Here is a 19,922-nt window from a genome sequence, read left to right as displayed (position 1 = left end):
TGTTAAAGTACTATGATACTGTACTGATATGTTCAGACTTTCTTCTTTACTTTCTCCGTCTTTATATGTAGAAGATATTAAGTTTTCTCCATCATGTTGTTTCCATAGCAACAACAACTTCCTGTCAACTCACCTTCAAAATAAAAGCATCTAAATAAAACAGGAAGTTAACCTAAATTACATTTAAGACATACAACTGCAACGAAAGTAACAAAAACAATGTCATATCCTTTTCATTTTCACAGAACACAAATTGGGTTATTTACATAATATGTTTACATGATTTTGTTGTGCGATAAAACAACCAGATGGACACACGATAAAGGAAATGTTCAAATTCGGCTCTGATCGTAACAACATCGGGCCATTCGTGAGGGCATCTTAAGCCATCGTATGACCGCCGGTGGAGTTTCTCAGGCTCCGGCAGCAACTTCGTGAGCGGTGGCAAAATCTTTGGCATGCCAAAAAATTGCCGATGGACCTTGCGAAGGTTAATTTTCGCGTTGAATTTGTGTGTCCATTTTGCCGGGGCGAAAAATGCCCGATGGCACCGATGATCAGACGAAGATGACACGATTTGACAAGATGCCCTCACGAGTGCCTTACGAAGGGCAAAACGGACACACAAATTCAACACGAAAATTAACCTTCGCAAGGTCCTTCGGCAATTGTTTGGCATGCCAAAGATTTTGCCACCGCTCACAAAGTTGCTGCCAGAGCCTGAGAAACGATGGCTTAAGATGCCCTCACGAATGAGTTCACACACACGATATTTCCTTTATCGTGTTTCCATCTGGTCTCAATTTCGGGACAGTGTGACAGGGGCTTAAACAATGCCATTATTGAAATAAGATTTACCAACTCATTAAAATGTACCATTCCAATCCCAGTGTTAATATTCTGTGTTTAGCAACACTCAATTATAATCTCTATTTTGAAATATGTTCATCTACTGGCACATTATTCTTCAGTGGCTTCAAGCAGATATTTCCCTTAAGTTTTCAAGTCAATTATGTAGATTTTCATTATTAAACGGACATAGTTTGACAGATGATTTTCATTTTTAATGTGTAAGATGTAACTCCTCTTGCAGTTTCTTAATATTCAAAACATCAATTAGTATGCCACCTGAGATGTTCATTAGCTTTTTGCAGAAATTCTGCTGACATGACTTCTCCACCATCACTTTTTTCTTTACAACGTGTGCGGTTTTTGTAAAAGCTGTAAGAAGGCAATATGTAATTTCTGTTAATAGCAGTGTCAATTTTCCACTGTAGTCTCTCACATAAAGAGCCCAGAGGCCACATTCAGAGCAGATTTCAAAAGACGTGGATCCCATATGCTGCTTCATTTCCTCCATCATTATCAATATTAAGCATGTCCGGTATTACAATAGAATGAGAAGAAGGAAGTCTGTTGCGAAGCCTCAGTGAGATAGTAAAGTGCAGAGAGAAAAATCTATTCCTGTACAGAGTTATCATCTCAGCCTTACTGCCGGGATCAAGCTATTACAGTCAGTGTATATATTTCTCTCTACACAAAGCCGAATGACAGTAATACAGACTTTCAGGCATATAGAGATCTCATGGAATATATAGACTTGGCACATGCTGCATGAGGCTTTGTTGGAGTTGTTAGATTCTCAACCGAACCCAAGCTACTCAGCAGCCTTTAGGGGCAAATGGCTGTTATAATCCATTTTGAAAGAGACATTTCCCATTTGGCCCAGGCAGGCACGACTTTCCCTCTTGTAAAGGGATGGAATTGACATTAGTTGGAATAAGACTAAGATTTTCAGCAACATGTCTAACTCATAACCTTTACAGCTACAGGTACAGGCTAATCCTCGCTAACCAAAGCGCATCAGGAATTGTCCGACTTTTCAACTAGGATGACCGTTTCGACCCATCGAGAATTCAGAATGATTATAGGAACACAAACATGATATTTAATATGCTGTATAACTCATATATTATTTGTAATGAGTGTTGTATCTTCACCTGAAAAGCTTTTCAGGTTTTTTAAATGAATATGTTTTTCTCAGATCCAATTAGACACATTGTGGTGTGATAACTTCAGGAAGGTGTGAGGAGATAATGACAAGACTTCAGGTGATATGTGTTCAGTCAAGGAAGAAAACGTCACATGTACTGTAGGGTGAGGAGGGATGAAGCCCTCTATATACATATAGGCAATTTGACTATTGTTCTATACTGTTCTACAAATGCAAGTTTGCACATTGAACGTTTGTAGATAACAACATAAATCTACAGGCCCTGTTAGGGTGTGTGACTCTGTGAATTGCTCAGTATTATGTGATGTACAGCAATGTACCTACAGCAGTTTCTCTGGAGTAAGGTGTTCTGTGGCTTTAGTGCCTTAATAAAATTGGGCTATACCTCTGATGATCCAACCCTCTACTGAAAGTGAAATATATCCCTCAGAGAAATGTACTGCTCCCTAGAATGTGATACCAAAGCAATTAGTGTCGGAGAGATTGGTAGGCATGAAAAATCCTTACCTCATGCCTTGGAGCCAATACAAAGGCAATGCATCTCAGTTTTACGGCCCCATTGCTTATTCAGTCTTGTTTGGTGTTCCTCTCCAAGACTCCAGAGTCAGTGGGGAATTATCGTGACAGAACAATAAATTACTCTTGCATTTAGCATAAAGTCTCCCAATAAAGGTTAGACTATAGGATTCTTTAGTGACCGGGGGGCAGTATAAACAAATCCCCAAGGGAAAATGTTGCTTTTGGTAATCAAAGAGGAGAAATCGCACACCAGGCTAAAAACTTTATAATAGTGTCTTAATCAGGATATCTATAAGGGCCATCACTCCCTTAAACCCCTCCTGTGTTATCAGTCTTTGTATGTGCCAATATATTGTGCAGCCAAGCATGACAGGGTTTTCATTTCATTTTACATTACATTACATTACATTGCATTTAGCTGACGCTTTTATCCAAAGCGACTTACAATAAGTGCATTTGACCAGGAAGACACAACCTTGAAGAAAACAGAATCATATAAGTACATCAGGTTTCATAGAGCCAAACTTTTCAAGTGCTACTCAACTGGCTATAGATAAGCCAGTCCTTTATTAGTATATAAGTGCTCTGTTAGCAGTTCTTTGTTAGTAATTCTATCGCTCATTCTATTGACAAATCTGTAACTTTGCTAGTTTATGCAGCTCTCATGTTGGTGCATAAGTGGTAATGGGCGGGGATATTAAGTGTTGACTTAAATAGCAGTGAGTTTTTTTTTCCTTGAGCAAAATCAGTCTTTAAATAGCCGCAGGACTGTGAGATGACAGTAAATTCCCCCGGGAGAGGCAGCTTGGGTCTGCTTATGTAGCGTAACAAACAACCCTAAATGTCAATGAGTGGACTTGCTCTGTGAAGGACACCAAAGTGTCTGGGCTGCATTATTTGCCACGTGTCTGAGGGATTACTTGGGTGCCTGTAGAGCCACATGTAATCTAGCAGCCTGTAGGGACAGGGACTCAGCCTCAATGAAATGCTGTAAGAAACAGGCTTGTTCACTTGTTAAGTCCCTGTCTTTGGAAAACCGACGTACACACACAGATATATAGATGCACACAGGAACAGACACAAAGGCATACACACATTACAGACACAGTGACTTTCTGTCTGGAAAGCTGTTGCATAGATTGGGAAGCTCGCTTGTCCCATTGGACTGCAGTGCTCAGTTATCGACTTATGTGTGGAGTTGTGTCCATAACAGTTTTAATTTCAGCTTAAAGAAAGCTGCAGATACACCTCAGGGAGTAGAGTGTGATGTGTTTGACTAGGCCTTTTTGTGTCCTCAATAATATGTTGCTTATCTTGCTTCGTACAGATTTTTTATTTAATTTTTGTAATTAATGTTATATTTATGATAGGGGACTGGGAGAGGAAACAAAAGTTGGTTCAATGAATTAGTCCTCCTAAATTAAATGTCTTTGTTATTTCACCTAAAGTGTCCGATCTTTTCTCTTTGTTTTTGTCCGCATGAAGTCATGCTGACGACTAATTCTTACATATGTCTATTTCCAAAATAAAAAATAAGAGGAAAGCTCATTGCAACAAAACCTTTTAAGCAATTTAAGTAAATATTCATGCTTTAGGTGCATTGTTTTAGCCTTAAACCATCTCTCTTCTCTTCCACAGGTTGGCCCTGAGCACCTTCTCCAAAATGAACACCAACTCCTCGGATGAGTTTTTCCAGGCCACAAATCATGCAGAACAGACTTTCCGTAAGATGGAAACCTACCTCCAGCACAAGCAGCTGTGTGATGTTCTCTTGATAGCGGGGGATCATAAGATACCCGCTCACAGGTTGGTGTTTGCGCTTCAGTCCTCTTTGATTTCATTAATTACACTGCATCGGTTTAGTTAAGAGATACAGAAGCTCATCTGAATTCACTTCATTAGGTTACAGATGCGAACGCCCAGGATTTGGTCTGGACCACATTTCGTATGTTAAAATATATTATGTCAGTCCCGATTCATCTCAGGAATAATCGAATAATCTTTCAAATGCAAGAGCAAGATTCTTCAGATGTTTAAGTGACAGGAAAGATATGCATACTCTATGCTCACTGGTTGGCATCTAAATCATGCACACTGCTTTAATCTAATTACACCACTGCACTTCCTCATTTCCACGTTACAATTGTGCAGTGGAGGAGCAGTGTGATTCAATACATGAGTATGTCAATATTGATGCATCAAGCCCTCGGCTGGCAGAATTGAACATATCGCATGACATCCCCCGAATGCAGAGAGGCATCACGTTCACTGAGTGCATCTTTTTGTGTACGTCTTTCTACCGGCACATTTTGTTAGTTCATCAAGACAGATTTATAAAACAGAAACCAGAATACTCCACAGAGAGGAATTATAAGTGACTGACCTCGTTGAAAAAATAATACAGGATGAACCACAAATATTGAAATGTAGATGTCGATTGCTGGACTGCCCTTTCCGCTTATCGCAGTGTGATCTCTCCTTCTCTTCATGATCAACCATTGTGTTGTATGAGCTAGGCAAATGAGAAAACATAATTAGGAGTTGGAGCAGAGTAACTATTAGCAACATTAAGTCAATGAGATAACTTAATTCATTATACACTGAACAAGTTGAATGTGGGGGGGGGGACAATACCAAAAATGCTGCAAGCACAGAAGCAGAATAAATCAAGTTAAGAAACAGTTATACATGAAAATAAACAGAACATTGTAGCCGAATATACTGGAAAGATATGCCCTTTTTTGAGGAAACACAATGATTGATTCACTTACCCTTTAAACAATTCTGTATTCAGATCTCACTTACGGTATATAGTCAGGCCAACTAATGTACAGTACACAAGAGCAATAATTCACTGAGTTTCATTTATGGCAGACTGGTGCTGAGTGCTGTGTCGGACTACTTTGCTGCTATGTTCACCAGCGACGTGAGAGAGGCAAAGCAGGAGGAGATCAAGATGGAGGGAGTCGATCCAGAAGCCCTCAGGTCCCTGGTTCATTTCGCCTATACCGGTGAGTGCTCGTAAAGACGTTCACTAGCTCTTGTAAGTAGTTATGAGACTTCTGAAATCCAGCATGATTACAATGGATCAATAAGGTAATTCACCACTGGGCTTATTGACTGCAGCAATCCAACAGTGTTGTTTTGTTTACTAGACAAATCCCCTTTGATAAGTCTGTTGTTGGGAATATCCAAACCCCCATTTTCTTTATTCTATAATAGAGTAAAATAACCCAATGTTGTTGATCCAGTATGAGATGTTAATAATTATCTCCACAATGTGTTTGTCCTTACGGCTACCACCCGTCATGACATAAAAATACATTCTTTGTGACCTGACATTGCAGGTGTCCTTGAGCTGAAAGAGGAGACCATTGAGAGTTTATTGGCGGCAGCTTGCCTCCTCCAGCTTTCACAAGTCATCCAGGTTTGCTGTAACTTCCTGATGAAACAGCTTCATCCCTCCAATTGCCTGGGAATACGCTCCTTTGCAGACGCCCAGGGCTGCGTGGACCTGCTCAATGTGGCTCACAACTACACCACGGTAAAAGAGCGAGTATAACTAGAACATATTTACAGTATATGGCTGGGTGGGCTGAATTATTTATTTTGTAACTACAGTTTGCACCCTGAAAGTGGTTATGTTTTGCATTACTACACAATAGCTGCGGCAATGGAAGCTTTAACATTAAAAAGATTATCTAAACATGTAGTTTAATCAACGGTATATCCACTTTCACAGGACAGACAATCACCATTGTGTGAATCAAAATGAACTCTTATTAAAATAATGTAAGAAGCTGAGGATTCAATTTCATATTTGTTTCTAATTTAAATGTATAGTAGCCTGTGTGATAAGCATTATTTTGTCAATGACGTCAGGTTTTGGTATAATGTACATAACACAGTGAATTATTGTGACCATAGCTAGGCTAGCTAAGTCAAATAACATGTCATGTTATTTAATGTTATTTAAAACATGTCAACCTGTAAAATAATGACATATTTGTTTCTGGGTGATTTATTTATTATAATTTGAGTAGAGAAACGGAGGACGTCCACATTTGAATAGAAATTGAAAATGTTCATGCTTTCACTTTATCTAATTTGGTTATCAAATCAATTAAATCAAATCAAGTTTTATTTATATAGCACATTTATAAACGATTTTTGGTCGAGCCAAAGTGCTGTACATATAATCAAATTAGCCTACAGTAGAGACACTTTACAGCAAATACAACAACACAGATTGTTCAGAATATCAGTATGAGAAAAACGACACCCTCTCCTTAGACCCTCACATCGTACAAGGAAAAACTTCCAGAGAAAAACCACAGTTTGAGGGGAAAAAATGGGAGAAACCTCAGGGAGAGCAACAGAGGAGGGATCCCTCTCCCAGGACGGACAGACATGCTATAGATGCCGTGTGTAAATCGAAGAGATAATACATTTTACAGCATATAGACCGAATGTTAGGAAATGCATGTGTCTGTAATAAGAAGATGAATCCACGAGGATGTCAGCTACAATCCTGAGGAAGCCATCAGGGAAGCAGCATGGCTGTCAGTACCAGATACCACTACGCTTCACATTGATTAGTGCACTGCCAGACCTAAGAAATTGCAATTTTGATATATATGCCTGCAAAGAGTATTTGCATTGGATTAAGATTCATGCACACATTTGTCAGATAACGTCTTGCTGGCCATGCAGAAGTGACAGCATGAGGCAGGCGTTATCTCCTAGAGGACATCTGCTCAGTCTGTTTACATAGCCCCCATCCAGGACCAGGAGGTTAATCTAATCATCAAACTGCACAAGAGGGCCAACTTCCTGTTCAATCACTTGTGTAATGAGCAGCGAGAGCTGTGGGCTTCCTGGAAGTCCGTTCTCCGGGTTGTGAGTAGAGCAAGTTTTGTTTGGATAAGCTTGTTTTTCACGGTTAGACACAGTTGAGATCCGCCTCAGACATCCTTTCCTTTATGAAATAGTGGCCATTTTTATATTGCAGTAGATAAGACTGTATTGTTTTATTTTTGGGATGAAAGTATTTTCTTTTAGCAATAAAGCATGTTTATGTTACATGTCACAATAAATACCACAGAAATCGGATGTTATAAAATGAATCTCAATTAAGACAAATATTAGAATATAGCAGTCTGACTCTGCCAGGCCTTGCAAATTGTCTGGTAATCAAAATGTTCTTGAGAAGTAATTATGCTGCCTCACTCCCCTTAACATCAGCGTTCCTCCTCAGAAAACACTGTTATTACAGAATTACTCATTTGCAGTCGTTAAATCAATTAGTTTCCTATCCCGCTGATCTTGTTTTCCAAGCAGTTTACCACCAATGAGTTTGCCAGCATCTGAAAACACATGCTTTTAAATGTTTATGAAACACTCTGTTGAGCTTTCAATTTGGTTGTCAGCTGTTCAGTGGTAATCACAAATAATTGGCCTGAAGTAACGTCAAAGAGTTGGATGGCATTTCTCCGTCCTTCTTGCCACAACAGATCAATAGATGTCCCTCATTTCATTAGGGCTGTTTCTGTTAAGCTCTTAAAACCTACTCTCATAATAGATTGCTGTAATTTGTTGCAAGTTGATGATCAATAGCGTCCATGTTTTTTCGTAATTGTTGAGCATCCAGTCTAAGTTATTCAGGCGGCTTAATATTTAATGCTTAGCTGCCTCGTTAAAAGAGGGAAATCACTGCGTGATTATGGCACGGATTGCTCTGTATGTCTTTCATCTGTTTTAATGTGGGATATAACATATGCAGCAGAAGCAGGAGGGTGTTTTATATAGCATCATTTTAATGGAGCTGCTGTGAGACAATGTCCTTGAAGAGGTAGCCATGCAGTGTTGTAATGTCGCCTGGGCTATTGGCCAGTAAATGGAAGATCAATCTTAAGGCAGACAATAGAAACCGTGCAGCTTCTACAAAACTTAAATCTGGACACTGTCTGTGTGCCTTTTTGTTTCTCATCAAAAGGCTTAATGGTTTCATCTACAATAAGCAGCACAAATGTTGTGTTAGCTTATAAAGAGGCTTTTTCTGGAGGTGTTTTATGCCAGATTGATTTGAAGCCCGCTGCTATGTTGATTCTTTTATATAGTGAGCCAGCTGAGTGTAAAAATGTGTAAGAGTGTATTTCATCAATGTAATCTGTGGGGCTGCAACCAACGATTATTATCTTTGTCAATTCATCTGACAATCATTTTCTCCATTAAGAGATTAATGATTTGGTCAGTGTTATTCAGTGTTTGCTAAGCACGAAGATAGGGTCCTTAAATTACTTGTGTAATTTAGATATCTTACTGTCGTTAAGTAATAACAAAACTAGAAAATAATAGCTTTTTTATCTGTAAAAAAATATTCAAACTGAGGAATCAAATATTAGAATATTTTGCCATTCATTTAATGGTTGACAATTAATCTATTTATCTTTACAGCTAAATAAGCTCTCTCAATCTATTTGCATTATTTTTACTTATTGTCTCTGTTCTTGTTCCATTTGGTCCTCACACCCGCACGCACGCACACACGCACACACACACACACACACACACACACACACACACACACACACACACACACACACACACACACACACACACACACACACACACACACACACACACACACACACACACACACACACACACACACACACACACACACACACACACACACACACACACACACACGCATACACTGCACCGAGCATACTCCCTGGCTAATGACTGATTATTATCTGCCTCCTACACGTCTCCTCTGTGTACCAGGAACACTTCCTGGAGGTCATTCAGAACCAGGAGTTTCTGCTGCTCCCCACGGCTGAGATTGTTAAGCTGCTTTCCAGCGATGACATCAACGTCCCCGATGAGGAGACCATCTTTCAGGCTTTGATGATGTGGGTGCGGTATGACGTCCAGCAGCGACAAAAAGACCTCGGTATGCTGCTCGCCTTCATCCGTCTGCCTCTTCTTCCTCCACAGGTGAGATAACATGGAAAGGGATAGAGGTGGTGTCTAGGAAAATGTATGATTTGTCTATAGGAAAAAAGGCCCCTACCAATGTTAAATAAAGCATGACATATTCAAATGTTCAAAATCCAAAGATATTCAGTTTACTATCATTGCACATTTATAATGTTGGAACCAGGCAATACAAAATTGCATTTTAGTTTGAAAGTCAATCTACTAAATGATGAATTGACTACTTGTTTCAGCTATAAGTCACATACATTAACTGAAAGATAACCACCCAGTTCACATCCAATTGACCACTGTAAGGCCGTGAACTACCGTATTGTCAATAATCATTTTGTTTAGTGGCTATACAAAAACAATTCTACTCTCAATGATAAATCAAACTGACAGTATGACAGCGAAACATAATTTTTGATATCCATTACCAGACTTTAAATTGCTTGCTTATGTTTGATTGATTATGGTTTCAAGCACAGCAACTCAAGTTTTATGACAGCTGTATTTCAGATAAGAAGCATTTACAACTGTGTCATGTCTGACCAATTTACATACCATCCAACCCAGATAAGCAATATTTTCCAGATCTGAAATATGAAAACATCTCCTTTTTTAAATTATTGCTGCTTTATTTTCACTGACAGACTTCCAAGACTAATTATGCACATGTTTTTCACTCTCACTTTATATTGGTGAAATAAAAACATAACCCTCAACATTATTCTCAACACAACTATAAAGTGAATTATTTTTATGAATAACACAAATAAGTGGTAAATATTATCCAGCACAGAAGTTATCTCATAAATTGTCTTGGGAGATTTTGTCGGTTGTGAGGCAAATAAACATCAGAAATAATCAATGTGATTTTCATAACCGTTACTGTAGAAACTGAAAAGATGAGCCGCGTAGTTCCACATAACTTGCAGGCATATCAAGATCCATAGTTTTATAAAAAACATGATATGAGGGTTGAAACATTAAATAAAACCAAATAAAAAAGTGTTCTCTTGTCAAAGCAAAAGCTACAATCTACTGTGTGGGTTCAATAGTAAATAGAGGTTAGATGTTTAAAGAAACCCTATTATACACATTTTCAGGTTTCATAATTGTTTATTGTGAATCTACTGTGACATGTTTTCATGCTTTATTGTTCAAAAAGTACTTTATTCCTTTTTTCCATTTTTGAGAATGTAGCCTATTGATGTGATTTCTTGAATTGTAGCTCCTTGCAGATCTGGAAAACAACAAGATGTTCTCTGATGATCTGGAATGCCAAAAGCTTCTGATGGAGGCCATGAAGTACCATCTCCTGCCTGAGAGACGTCCGATGTTTCAGAGCCCAAGAACCAAACCTAGGAAGTCCACTGTGGGCGCACTTTACGCTGTAGGAGGGATGGATTCTACCAAAGGTACATGGCCCGTATGCTCAAGGTATCAATACGCAATATTGTATTTGACTTAATTGTATTACTTGCTGTGGTTTTAGGCTCCACCACCATAGAGAAGTATGACCTGCGGACTAACACTTGGGTCCAAGTTGGAGTAATGAACGGACGCCGGCTGCAGTTTGGTGTAGCAGTAATAGACAACAAGCTGTACGTGGTCGGAGGGAGGGATGGACTCAAGACGTCCAACATGGTGGAGTGCTACAATCCTATCAATAAAATGTGGTCCACCATGCCACCGATGTCAACACACAGACATGGACTTGGTAAGTGTGTCCAATGAGATAAATGTAGCTCAAATTACTTCATTTAACAGTAATAGACATATGTCGTAATAGCTCGATAATTATATGCTCTACTATCGATAGAGTATAGAGTGGTGCAGGGATGAAAAATGTACCCAGAAGTAAGCTGCGCATGGGTTCCCTTGACAAAAAAGCAATGGGATTTCTCCATAGGATTTTGGAAAATAGCTCGAAATAAGGTCTGTGGAAACTAACCTGTTTGATAAATGCACGTTTTGTTCAGCCGGATAATCTCCACATGTCTACCCTACTTTTATAATTTTCTAATCATAAATCTAATGGCCAGAAGCAAAATGCTAACGTTATGCTATAAACGAACTACAGCAGGGTCACACGACTTCAACGTCACGCCAACTTAAGATCGATATTTAAAAATACTGATTCAAAATTGTAGAAGTTGAAGCGTTTGTTTTAACAGTTTGCAAGAGCGCAGGTACTTGCTTTCAAGCAGAAGAGGGGCAAACAAACTTAGCGGGAGTGTTTATGTGTTTGGCGTAATGACGTACAACGTCCTCGACAACTTCTGTAGTCCTATTCAGCCACTTGTTAACAACCATCGTTTTTCAGACACGTAAACTCTTCAAAAATCACCAGTGGGGTCACTGCTGATGTATTTAATGTCTCTTAAATTTGTGTCAACCACAGACCTTATTTCCAGCTATTTTCCAAAATCCTATGGAGAAATCCCATTGACTCTGAGACGATGGAACCGGTAGTGGTCGAATGCTAACTCACTTCCGGGTTTTAGGACTTAACACTGCACCACTCATTAGGTGATCTTGAAAAAGAAAAGGGCACATTCTTTCATAATCTATTGATTAAAGACATAACAAAATTACTTTGCCATTCCAAAATACACTCATCAACCATTTTAAAAAGTACAACAACAATTGGACACTCTAATGGCAAATACAGTATGTCAGTAGAGCTGCAACTAAATATTGGTTAGTCTTCTCATATCAATGTTTTAATCAAATGTATTGATGAACAACTCCACCATAGCACCATGTGGTATTAAGAAAACGATTTCCAAGTCCTCAATTTTTCAATGTTTTTCTCACTTCCATTTATTTATTGTGTGTTCGTTTTTGTCATACTCAAGCCGAATGTATTTTGACTTTGTTATTAGGTTTTTTTATGATGTATAAGCTTGGTCAGGCAACCTGGTGGTAGGAAAAACCAACAACTGCAGGATGCATGCTCAGGAGGGTCACAGCAGGCGTGCTGTAGAAAATAATCATACATTTCTTTTTGAGATACGCAGACCTTTGATATCTTCACATTCACTTATCAAAGCTGGGCATGCTGTGCTGGCTCTGCTCCTCTTTACCCTTTCCTGCCCAATACATCTCATATCAGAAGCATTTTGATTCACAGTTGAAACAGGTCTTGGTAACAGAACAGGAAGATCTTGTCAAAGAGTTCATCCCGCTCACCCACTGTGGTCGGACGTATCAGCCAGCCCAGAAGATCACACTGTACAGATTACCTCTGTTGTCTTTGATCCTCTCCGTAGCAAATGTCTCTTGCTGCTTTGCCTATGACATGCATATTTTCAGTCTGAATACATTTAAGCTTTTCTGTCTACCATCATCTCTGCCCAACCATTTCATGCTGCATGCATTATCAGTAAGGACAAGTAAAAGTATTTATTTGTATTCCAAAGCCACTAGTCGGCAATAAAAAGGAGTTTAACCACAACAATTGCTTTGGTCTGACTGTATTTATGACATTCGAGGTTTCTTGAATGCGGTCTTGCACTTATGTTCCTTCAAAAATAATTGAACTCTCACCAAAGGAAATAAGGGTGGTAATATACAAATCCATTGTGTAAAACATCCTGTGCAATGTTGCTGGGTGAAAACGCTTTCCTCTGTGACTTGGGAATGAGAAAGAACCATGCAGTTTTATAGTCTTCCTGTTTTTCTGAATGCAGTCGGTCAGCTCCATGACTCACTCTGCCCAAATCTAAAATGAGAAATGTCTGTCGCAGCTCTTTCTAAGAACTGTTGAAAGAAGACAAGAGTTTGGTTTGGTAATGCCATTTAATTTAGATCATCCTATACAAATACATACAGTATATTAATACACAAAATATAACAATATTAATAGATATCATAAGTGTTCAAGAGGATTGTTTTACTTCTTTACTAAATCAAAATGTATTTTGGTCATTTGTATCTCTTGTTTCTATTTGTGTAGGTATAGCTGTGCTAGAGGGCCCCATGTATGCTGTGGGAGGCCACGACGGCTGGAGCTACCTCAATACGGTGGAGCGCTGGGACCCGCAGGCCAGACAGTGGAACTACGTGGCCAGCATGTCGACACCACGGAGCACCATGGGAGTCACAGCACTCAATGGAAAGTAAGTACAGCCCTGCAGTCATTGTAATGCTTAAAATGTGCAACCTCACACTATGAGGATAAGTATATTGTCGTATTTCTGTGTCTTTGAAATATATTGGATCCTGAGGTCGATCGAGGTCACTGGCATCTGTAAAGCCACAACCAACAGTGAAGTGGTGCAGGGTCTGCTTTAATAAAAGTTTTCCTTTTAAATGAAGAAAAGATGAATGTTACAGTGTTGAAGAACAAAAGACTCCCCCACACTGTCCTCTTCACTCCATCAGGTTATATTCATTGAGTTCTGCTCTTCCACATAACAATGGTAACATATGAAAGCAAATTGTGTATAGAGTTAGAATGTAGATATTAACATTATATTTGGTTTTATATAAGCCATCTGTTATCTTCATGAAACAAATATTGTAAATTTGAGAGGAACCTAAATAGAGATTATCTTTATGATGATAATAAAATATTCTGAAAGTTGATTTGCGGACTGTTTGAAATGTAAAATAAACATGAACAATAAATTGCCTTGTGAAATGGTCAGCAGAAACGTAACTTGAAATGAATCATGCAAAAACCACAGGCATGGTTATGTAACTTATAGTGCACTGGTCCAGGAAAAGCTGTGCAGCATTAGTCCAGTTGTAGTTTGACAACATTACACGTCTTGAATGCAAAATCAACCCTTGTGGTCTGTGTGAGATAAACTACAACGTGGCTGCAGTAGTCAGCAGCACACAGCGAGGGCTGTTCGGATCTCTGAGGTAATTCATACAGTGTAATTTAGACTCTATAAAAACACTTTGTATATTTGAATGAACTAAATGCCTGACAACATTATTTGAAAGTAAATTAAGCAAAGAAAAGACCGGCTCTCAGACTAATTTAAATATGTTTCTGTGCCGAAGGAGAAAAGAGGCTGCTGCTCTGCTACATCCAGTATTCAGTGTAAAAGTCGATGCTGAGTTATTTCTGCAACTAGGTCAAAAATAGACAAAAAGGAAGCTGTTTCCCGAGCCTCTACTTTCTTGCTGTTGGGCCTGTGAGCTACAAGCACTAAAAATATTGATGTGATCTCTCTGGGAGAGAACACTCTCAAGGAAAGGGCCTTTGAAAAATGGCATTTACTACTAACTCCTCTGACAAAATCTGTCATGTTATCATTGTTTTGTAATGCTTTTCTTTTTAAAACATCTGATCTACTCCTGTCAGATCGACCAGTACTTTATGTACATGCCTGATGTTAGGGACTTTTAACTCATTTTGTTATATTGCTCAGATTGTTTGCAGTAGGTGGTCGAGACGGCAGCTCGTGTCTGAGGTCCATGGAGTGCTTCGATCCGCACACCAACAAGTGGAGTATGTGTGCTCCCATGGCCAAAAGGCGAGGAGGAGTGGGTGTGGCAACATACAACAACTTCCTGTATGCCGTAGGCGGACACGACGCCCCCGCTTCTAACCACTGTTCCAGACTCTCCGATTGTGTTGAAAGGTCTTTGAATGCTTATTCTCTGGAGAAAACACACACAAATGTTTTGTAACAGGTTTTGGATTGCTGTTGAATTCAGTCATGGGTGGGGAGTGGGGACCAGGCTGTAGAACAAAAGGGAGACAAACTGTTCCTGATCCCCACCCTTTTCCTGCATTTTAAGACACGTCTGTGTTATACTACAACAATACTCAATTGAACAGATTATAGTTTCCACACATTGTTTTATAACATAGTATCTGGCACCATCTGTTGGCCATAATACCCTCCTGAACCTGAATGGGATGTGACTCTGTAGAGCACCTCCAGTCGTTATTTAATTATAAGAATCCAACTACATTTTTTTTATTAGACCTCATGTTTGTCTGCTTACCATTATGTGTGTATTCAAAGCATAAGATACGCTGCTTCTGCAACCTTTTAATTCACATCAAATAATCCATCATTATGTCTTAAGCGGAGAAACGAGAAAACCCCTACATATACATACATTTAAAAACTTTTTGTAGGATAATACACAATTGTTCATTTTGCACTATATGCTGTTATACAATCATTTACTTCAACTTCACTCCTTTAAAAAACACATGGTTAAAGTATACACATATCTCTTCAGCAGTGTCTTTTTATCTGATCTTTAAAACAGTGATTTTACTCACAGGAAGCATTGGGGATATTTTGTCTTGAGATTTTTAGATTAGCCCCTTAGGATAAAGCTGGACCAATGGACGTTTTTTTCACCGCCCTCTGGCAGTGAGAGGTATCACCACAAAAAAGAGACCAGAGCAACAGAGAAGCAGCTATCTCTAGATAGAAAAAAGCTGAGTTCAGAGGAAGGATAAAAATAATAACAATACAAAGTAAGATTTAGTGAGAGTGCTCCTGGGGTTGGAGGAGATGCAGATATCTCACCTGCAGGCATTTGTGCTCCAGCATGGGAAAGTCGCCACAGACACCAGACACCATAATTCCTTCGTTGTATCGAATTATACAGAGAGCTTTCCCTCCCGGCAACAGGCTGCATAAGCATTGTGTGAATGTGTTAAGCAAGGTCTTAATTGTAACAAATGTTAATTTATCTAAAAGTCCCCCCACTACAGCTTTAATGTCTGACTGTCTCCAAGATCAGTGTTAAACACTTTACCCTAACCCTAACACTCACTTTTAAATGCAAATATTTTAGTTAGCAAAACAAATCAGAGATATATAATATTGAATAATTTTTAGTTTAATGGTGCCTTGAGTCGCTGTTACATATTATTACATCGGACAGTGTTTTGGCGTTGTTGTTGCATTTGGTGTTTCTATTGAAAAATGTCCTAATTACAGATACATTTCTTCTGTCATATCATTAGTTGAATTTGTTCGCTTAAAACTGTTTTATAAATGACTTCATTACCAACAAGTTATTGAAGAGGAATCATATAAAGTATCATACTTTCCCTCAACAGCAAGGTAAAGAGAATCTCTCTGAGGACCCAGCAGCCACCAGCATCTGTCCAAGAGACCATTTTTGCTTTTAAGTAAGCAATCTGGCTCTCTATTTGTGCTAAAAAAGAGTTGCCGCCAGTGATCATTCAGACATCTGTGATTAAAGAGTGGGAATATAAGGATGTTTAAATTGGTTCCTCTTGAGATTAATGCTGATACGATGAATCTTTAAGACCATATATTTAAACTTTGAATAACCTTTAGGGCTTTTTGATGTACGGAAAACATAAAACATAATTTAGACACCGTCAAAACACAGGACAAAAGAGACAGCAACATGTTAAGATAACATCCTTATCATCATCTCAATCATAATGCAAAAACAAGTAAAATATTGCAATTACAGGTATGACCCAAAGACGGACACATGGACCACTGTGTCGTCCCTCAGTGTCCCCCGGGACGCAGTGGGTGTTTGCCTGCTGGGGGACCGGCTCTATGCTGTGGGGGGGTACGACGGCCAGTCATATCTGAACACTGTCGAGTCCTATGATGCACAGAACAATGAGTGGACAGAGGTAATCCCAAAATCATCATGCTGTTACATAGCACAGTTTAAATATGATATTGACATTGTATCATATTTAATAGAAAAATTGGGGATTTTTAACTTTTAAAATGGTTTAACTTTTTAAAGGAATTGCCGATTGTTTTTGGCAGAAATGGTTGCTAATACTGTAACATCAGTGTCCCAGCTAACATAATAATAATAGTAGGCCTAATGCATGTGATTTATATAGCATACAGCCTTTGGGAAAATAAATGAAGTTGTTGAATCCTATCAATATTCCTTAGCTTGCTTTGTGTTCCCACTCTTGCCTCTGTAACCCTCTTATCGGCATGAAGTATCTGGGATTCTTTTTGAAGACGGCTTCAGATGGGAGGCTGCATGTTAACCTCTCTGTCGTCCTGTAGGAGGTCCCTCTCAACATTGGCAGGGCAGGCGCCTGCGTGGTGGTGGTGAAATTGCCTTGAGCGTTTTGTCTCACGACATCATGGGAAACAAATGAGAAAGTGGCGAAGAAGAGTGGACAAACAAAACAGCGGATCAAGGACACATCCTTCGAGAGTAATGGTTTTTTCTTTTTAACTCGGCTTTCAACATTTTCAGAGGGAAACACAGACAGAGCCTTGCCCATAAACCATTGTTCCTATCATTAGTGGACATGCCTTCCCACTGGGGAGGACTTATTCAGAAACTGGAATGCAATGCACATTCTCCACATTCTCAACCGATCAAGAATTTTCAGACTTGGCTAAGCTGTAGCAAGTGCCAAGCCTTTGTTGTACTGTTTTGTTAGTTTTCTGAAATGTTCTGTGTATGTTCATTACATTTAATTTAGAAGTGACATTTTGAGAAAATTAGCCAACTATACAGAGACTTTTCTTATCAGTGCCATCACATACAATATATTTTGGGCTTTATATTTCACTTTATGGCCACTCAAATGAAAGTTGTCATGATACATACATGTAACCAAGCACCTGTGTATTTCCTTAGTGAGTGGTCTGTACAGATTCTTACTCTTTAGCAAAGAAGACCACTGTGATGAGTTTGTCCAGACTGGTTTAAAGAACAGGAATGAAATCAAGCTTTTTGCTAAAATATATAACTGAACATTTTCTTTTTTATTGAGACTGTAGCTGCAGAACACCAAAGTAATTTGCTTGTCTTAGAGGTCTTGTTACACTTTAAAGAAAAGTTTACAAAATTGTAAATTACAGAAAATATATCATATTGATATTTCACACTGCTGTACAGATTTTTGTGAACTTTCTGAAACCACATGTGTGTTGTTAGAATCATGCCTAAACCACTCTGCTGACCACCAATGTGATTATTATTGTTATTATTCTTTTTTATTTCTGGGCATGCTGGCTGAGCGAATGTTTGACTTGATTTATACAATATTATATATCAAGATCCTTGTCTGTTCTGCATTTTTAAGGATATGATGCCTTTGCGGTCATGTGGATGATCTTATAATTTATAACATACCCATTGGATTCATTTAGAAGAAAAAGCAGATTGTCTAAGTGACAGCAGTTGCAACTAAACCAGCTATCTGAGTCTTATGTGCATTACTCAGAAACAAGATTTTACTTGTATGTCTTTGCATATTTAGGTCCATAGTTTATTGTTCTATTCATAAAAGTAACAACAATAATAACTTTATCACAATAAGAACACTTTGTACCTGTGTTTGGGGCCGAATGTTAGTTTTTATCATAATTTTGTACAGCATGCAAACCTATAAATAAACTTTCTTCAGTCTTCTCTGCAAGTCAGATCCTTGTGTAGAGCTGAATGAGGTGCCTAGGCTGGGATATTTAAATGTCCCTTGATCTGCTTTAAGTAAACTAAACCGATTCCTTGACTAAACAGACTTGGAAGCTACTTTGATGTCGGCATTAACCTCAGTGTTTTTCTCATTGCAGCACCCACTTTTTAAATCATGCAAGCATGTTTGAGGTGCCTCTCGACAGACTGAGGACCAACTGCTATTGTTTGCCTTTGATTTATTTCATTGTTTACCATCTAAATAGTTCACTCTGCCTCACCGTCCTCTCACTTGTTTGGTAAGATTGTTTTTGCAGACACAATTTGGGCTTATATGTCCACAGTTCTTCTCGGTATACACCAAATACAACACTCCTTTATCTTTTATTTATTTTGATGTGAAGATAAATCTCCTCTAACTTCCTATTTGTGTTTATCTGCATCTCCTGTCAGATCCTGTAATGGAGATCAATAAAGGATAATAGCTTTCTCCTTAGTTCACCTCTGGAAGGTATAATATAACCGAAAGCCCTACCATGTAGAATATGTATCTCCATATATCTCTGTCTAATTAATTCAGCATAATATAATGGCTGTAGTAACACGAGCCAACAGTGATGAAAATAGCTTTATTCAATTTGTCCCTGCAATGGATAACATTTTTTCACATTTGTAACCTTATATTATTTTCTTGGGAGGTCTCTCACTATTGCTAAATCCTACATATGTTATTCTAAACTGCTTTGCAGACTCCGGTCAAGTTGCTACCCAATAGTTAGCGACTGCAGTTTAAAATGTGGTGAGAGTATGACACTCTCCCAAAGTCAACATGTTTTTCAAGTATGTTTCTGGCAATAAGGGCTGTAGTAAGAATTAGCTTTTTGCTGCTTTGACTCGCGTTGATTGACTTTTGCTTAATGTTTTGCAGGAATTTCTATTTACATTTAGAAGAAAGGTGGTGCTGTACTGATCTAGAGCTGGCTGAAGTTTGATATCAAAACCATGTCTATCTTTAACATATTATTACCTA

At 38.7% G+C, this 19,922-nt stretch overlaps 1 protein-coding gene across 1 annotated transcript in view; it reads left to right on the top strand.

Annotated features, from left to right (window-relative positions):
• klhl4 (kelch-like family member 4) overlaps window positions 1-18,888 on the top strand; it is a 38,040-nt gene extending 19,152 nt beyond the window's left edge. Inside the window, 10 exon segments of the mRNA XM_034231017.1 lie at window positions 4,172-4,339; window positions 5,408-5,544; window positions 5,881-6,077; window positions 9,323-9,535; window positions 10,752-10,938; window positions 11,016-11,240; window positions 13,482-13,644; window positions 14,911-15,123; window positions 16,958-17,129; window positions 17,527-18,888. Of these exon segments, the coding sequence (XP_034086908.1) occupies window positions 4,172-4,339; window positions 5,408-5,544; window positions 5,881-6,077; window positions 9,323-9,535; window positions 10,752-10,938; window positions 11,016-11,240; window positions 13,482-13,644; window positions 14,911-15,123; window positions 16,958-17,129; window positions 17,527-17,586 (1,735 nt within the window). The 3' untranslated portion in view covers window positions 17,587-18,888.
• Window positions 18,889-19,922: the final 1,034 nt, after the last annotated feature.

This window comes from Gymnodraco acuticeps, unplaced genomic scaffold (assembly GCF_902827175.1).
Source record: "Gymnodraco acuticeps unplaced genomic scaffold, fGymAcu1.1, whole genome shotgun sequence".
Classification (NCBI taxonomy): domain Eukaryota; kingdom Metazoa; phylum Chordata; class Actinopteri; order Perciformes; family Bathydraconidae; genus Gymnodraco; species Gymnodraco acuticeps.
The sequence above is the reverse complement of the archived record's forward strand: the minus strand, read 5'-3'. Positions and strand labels throughout refer to the sequence as shown.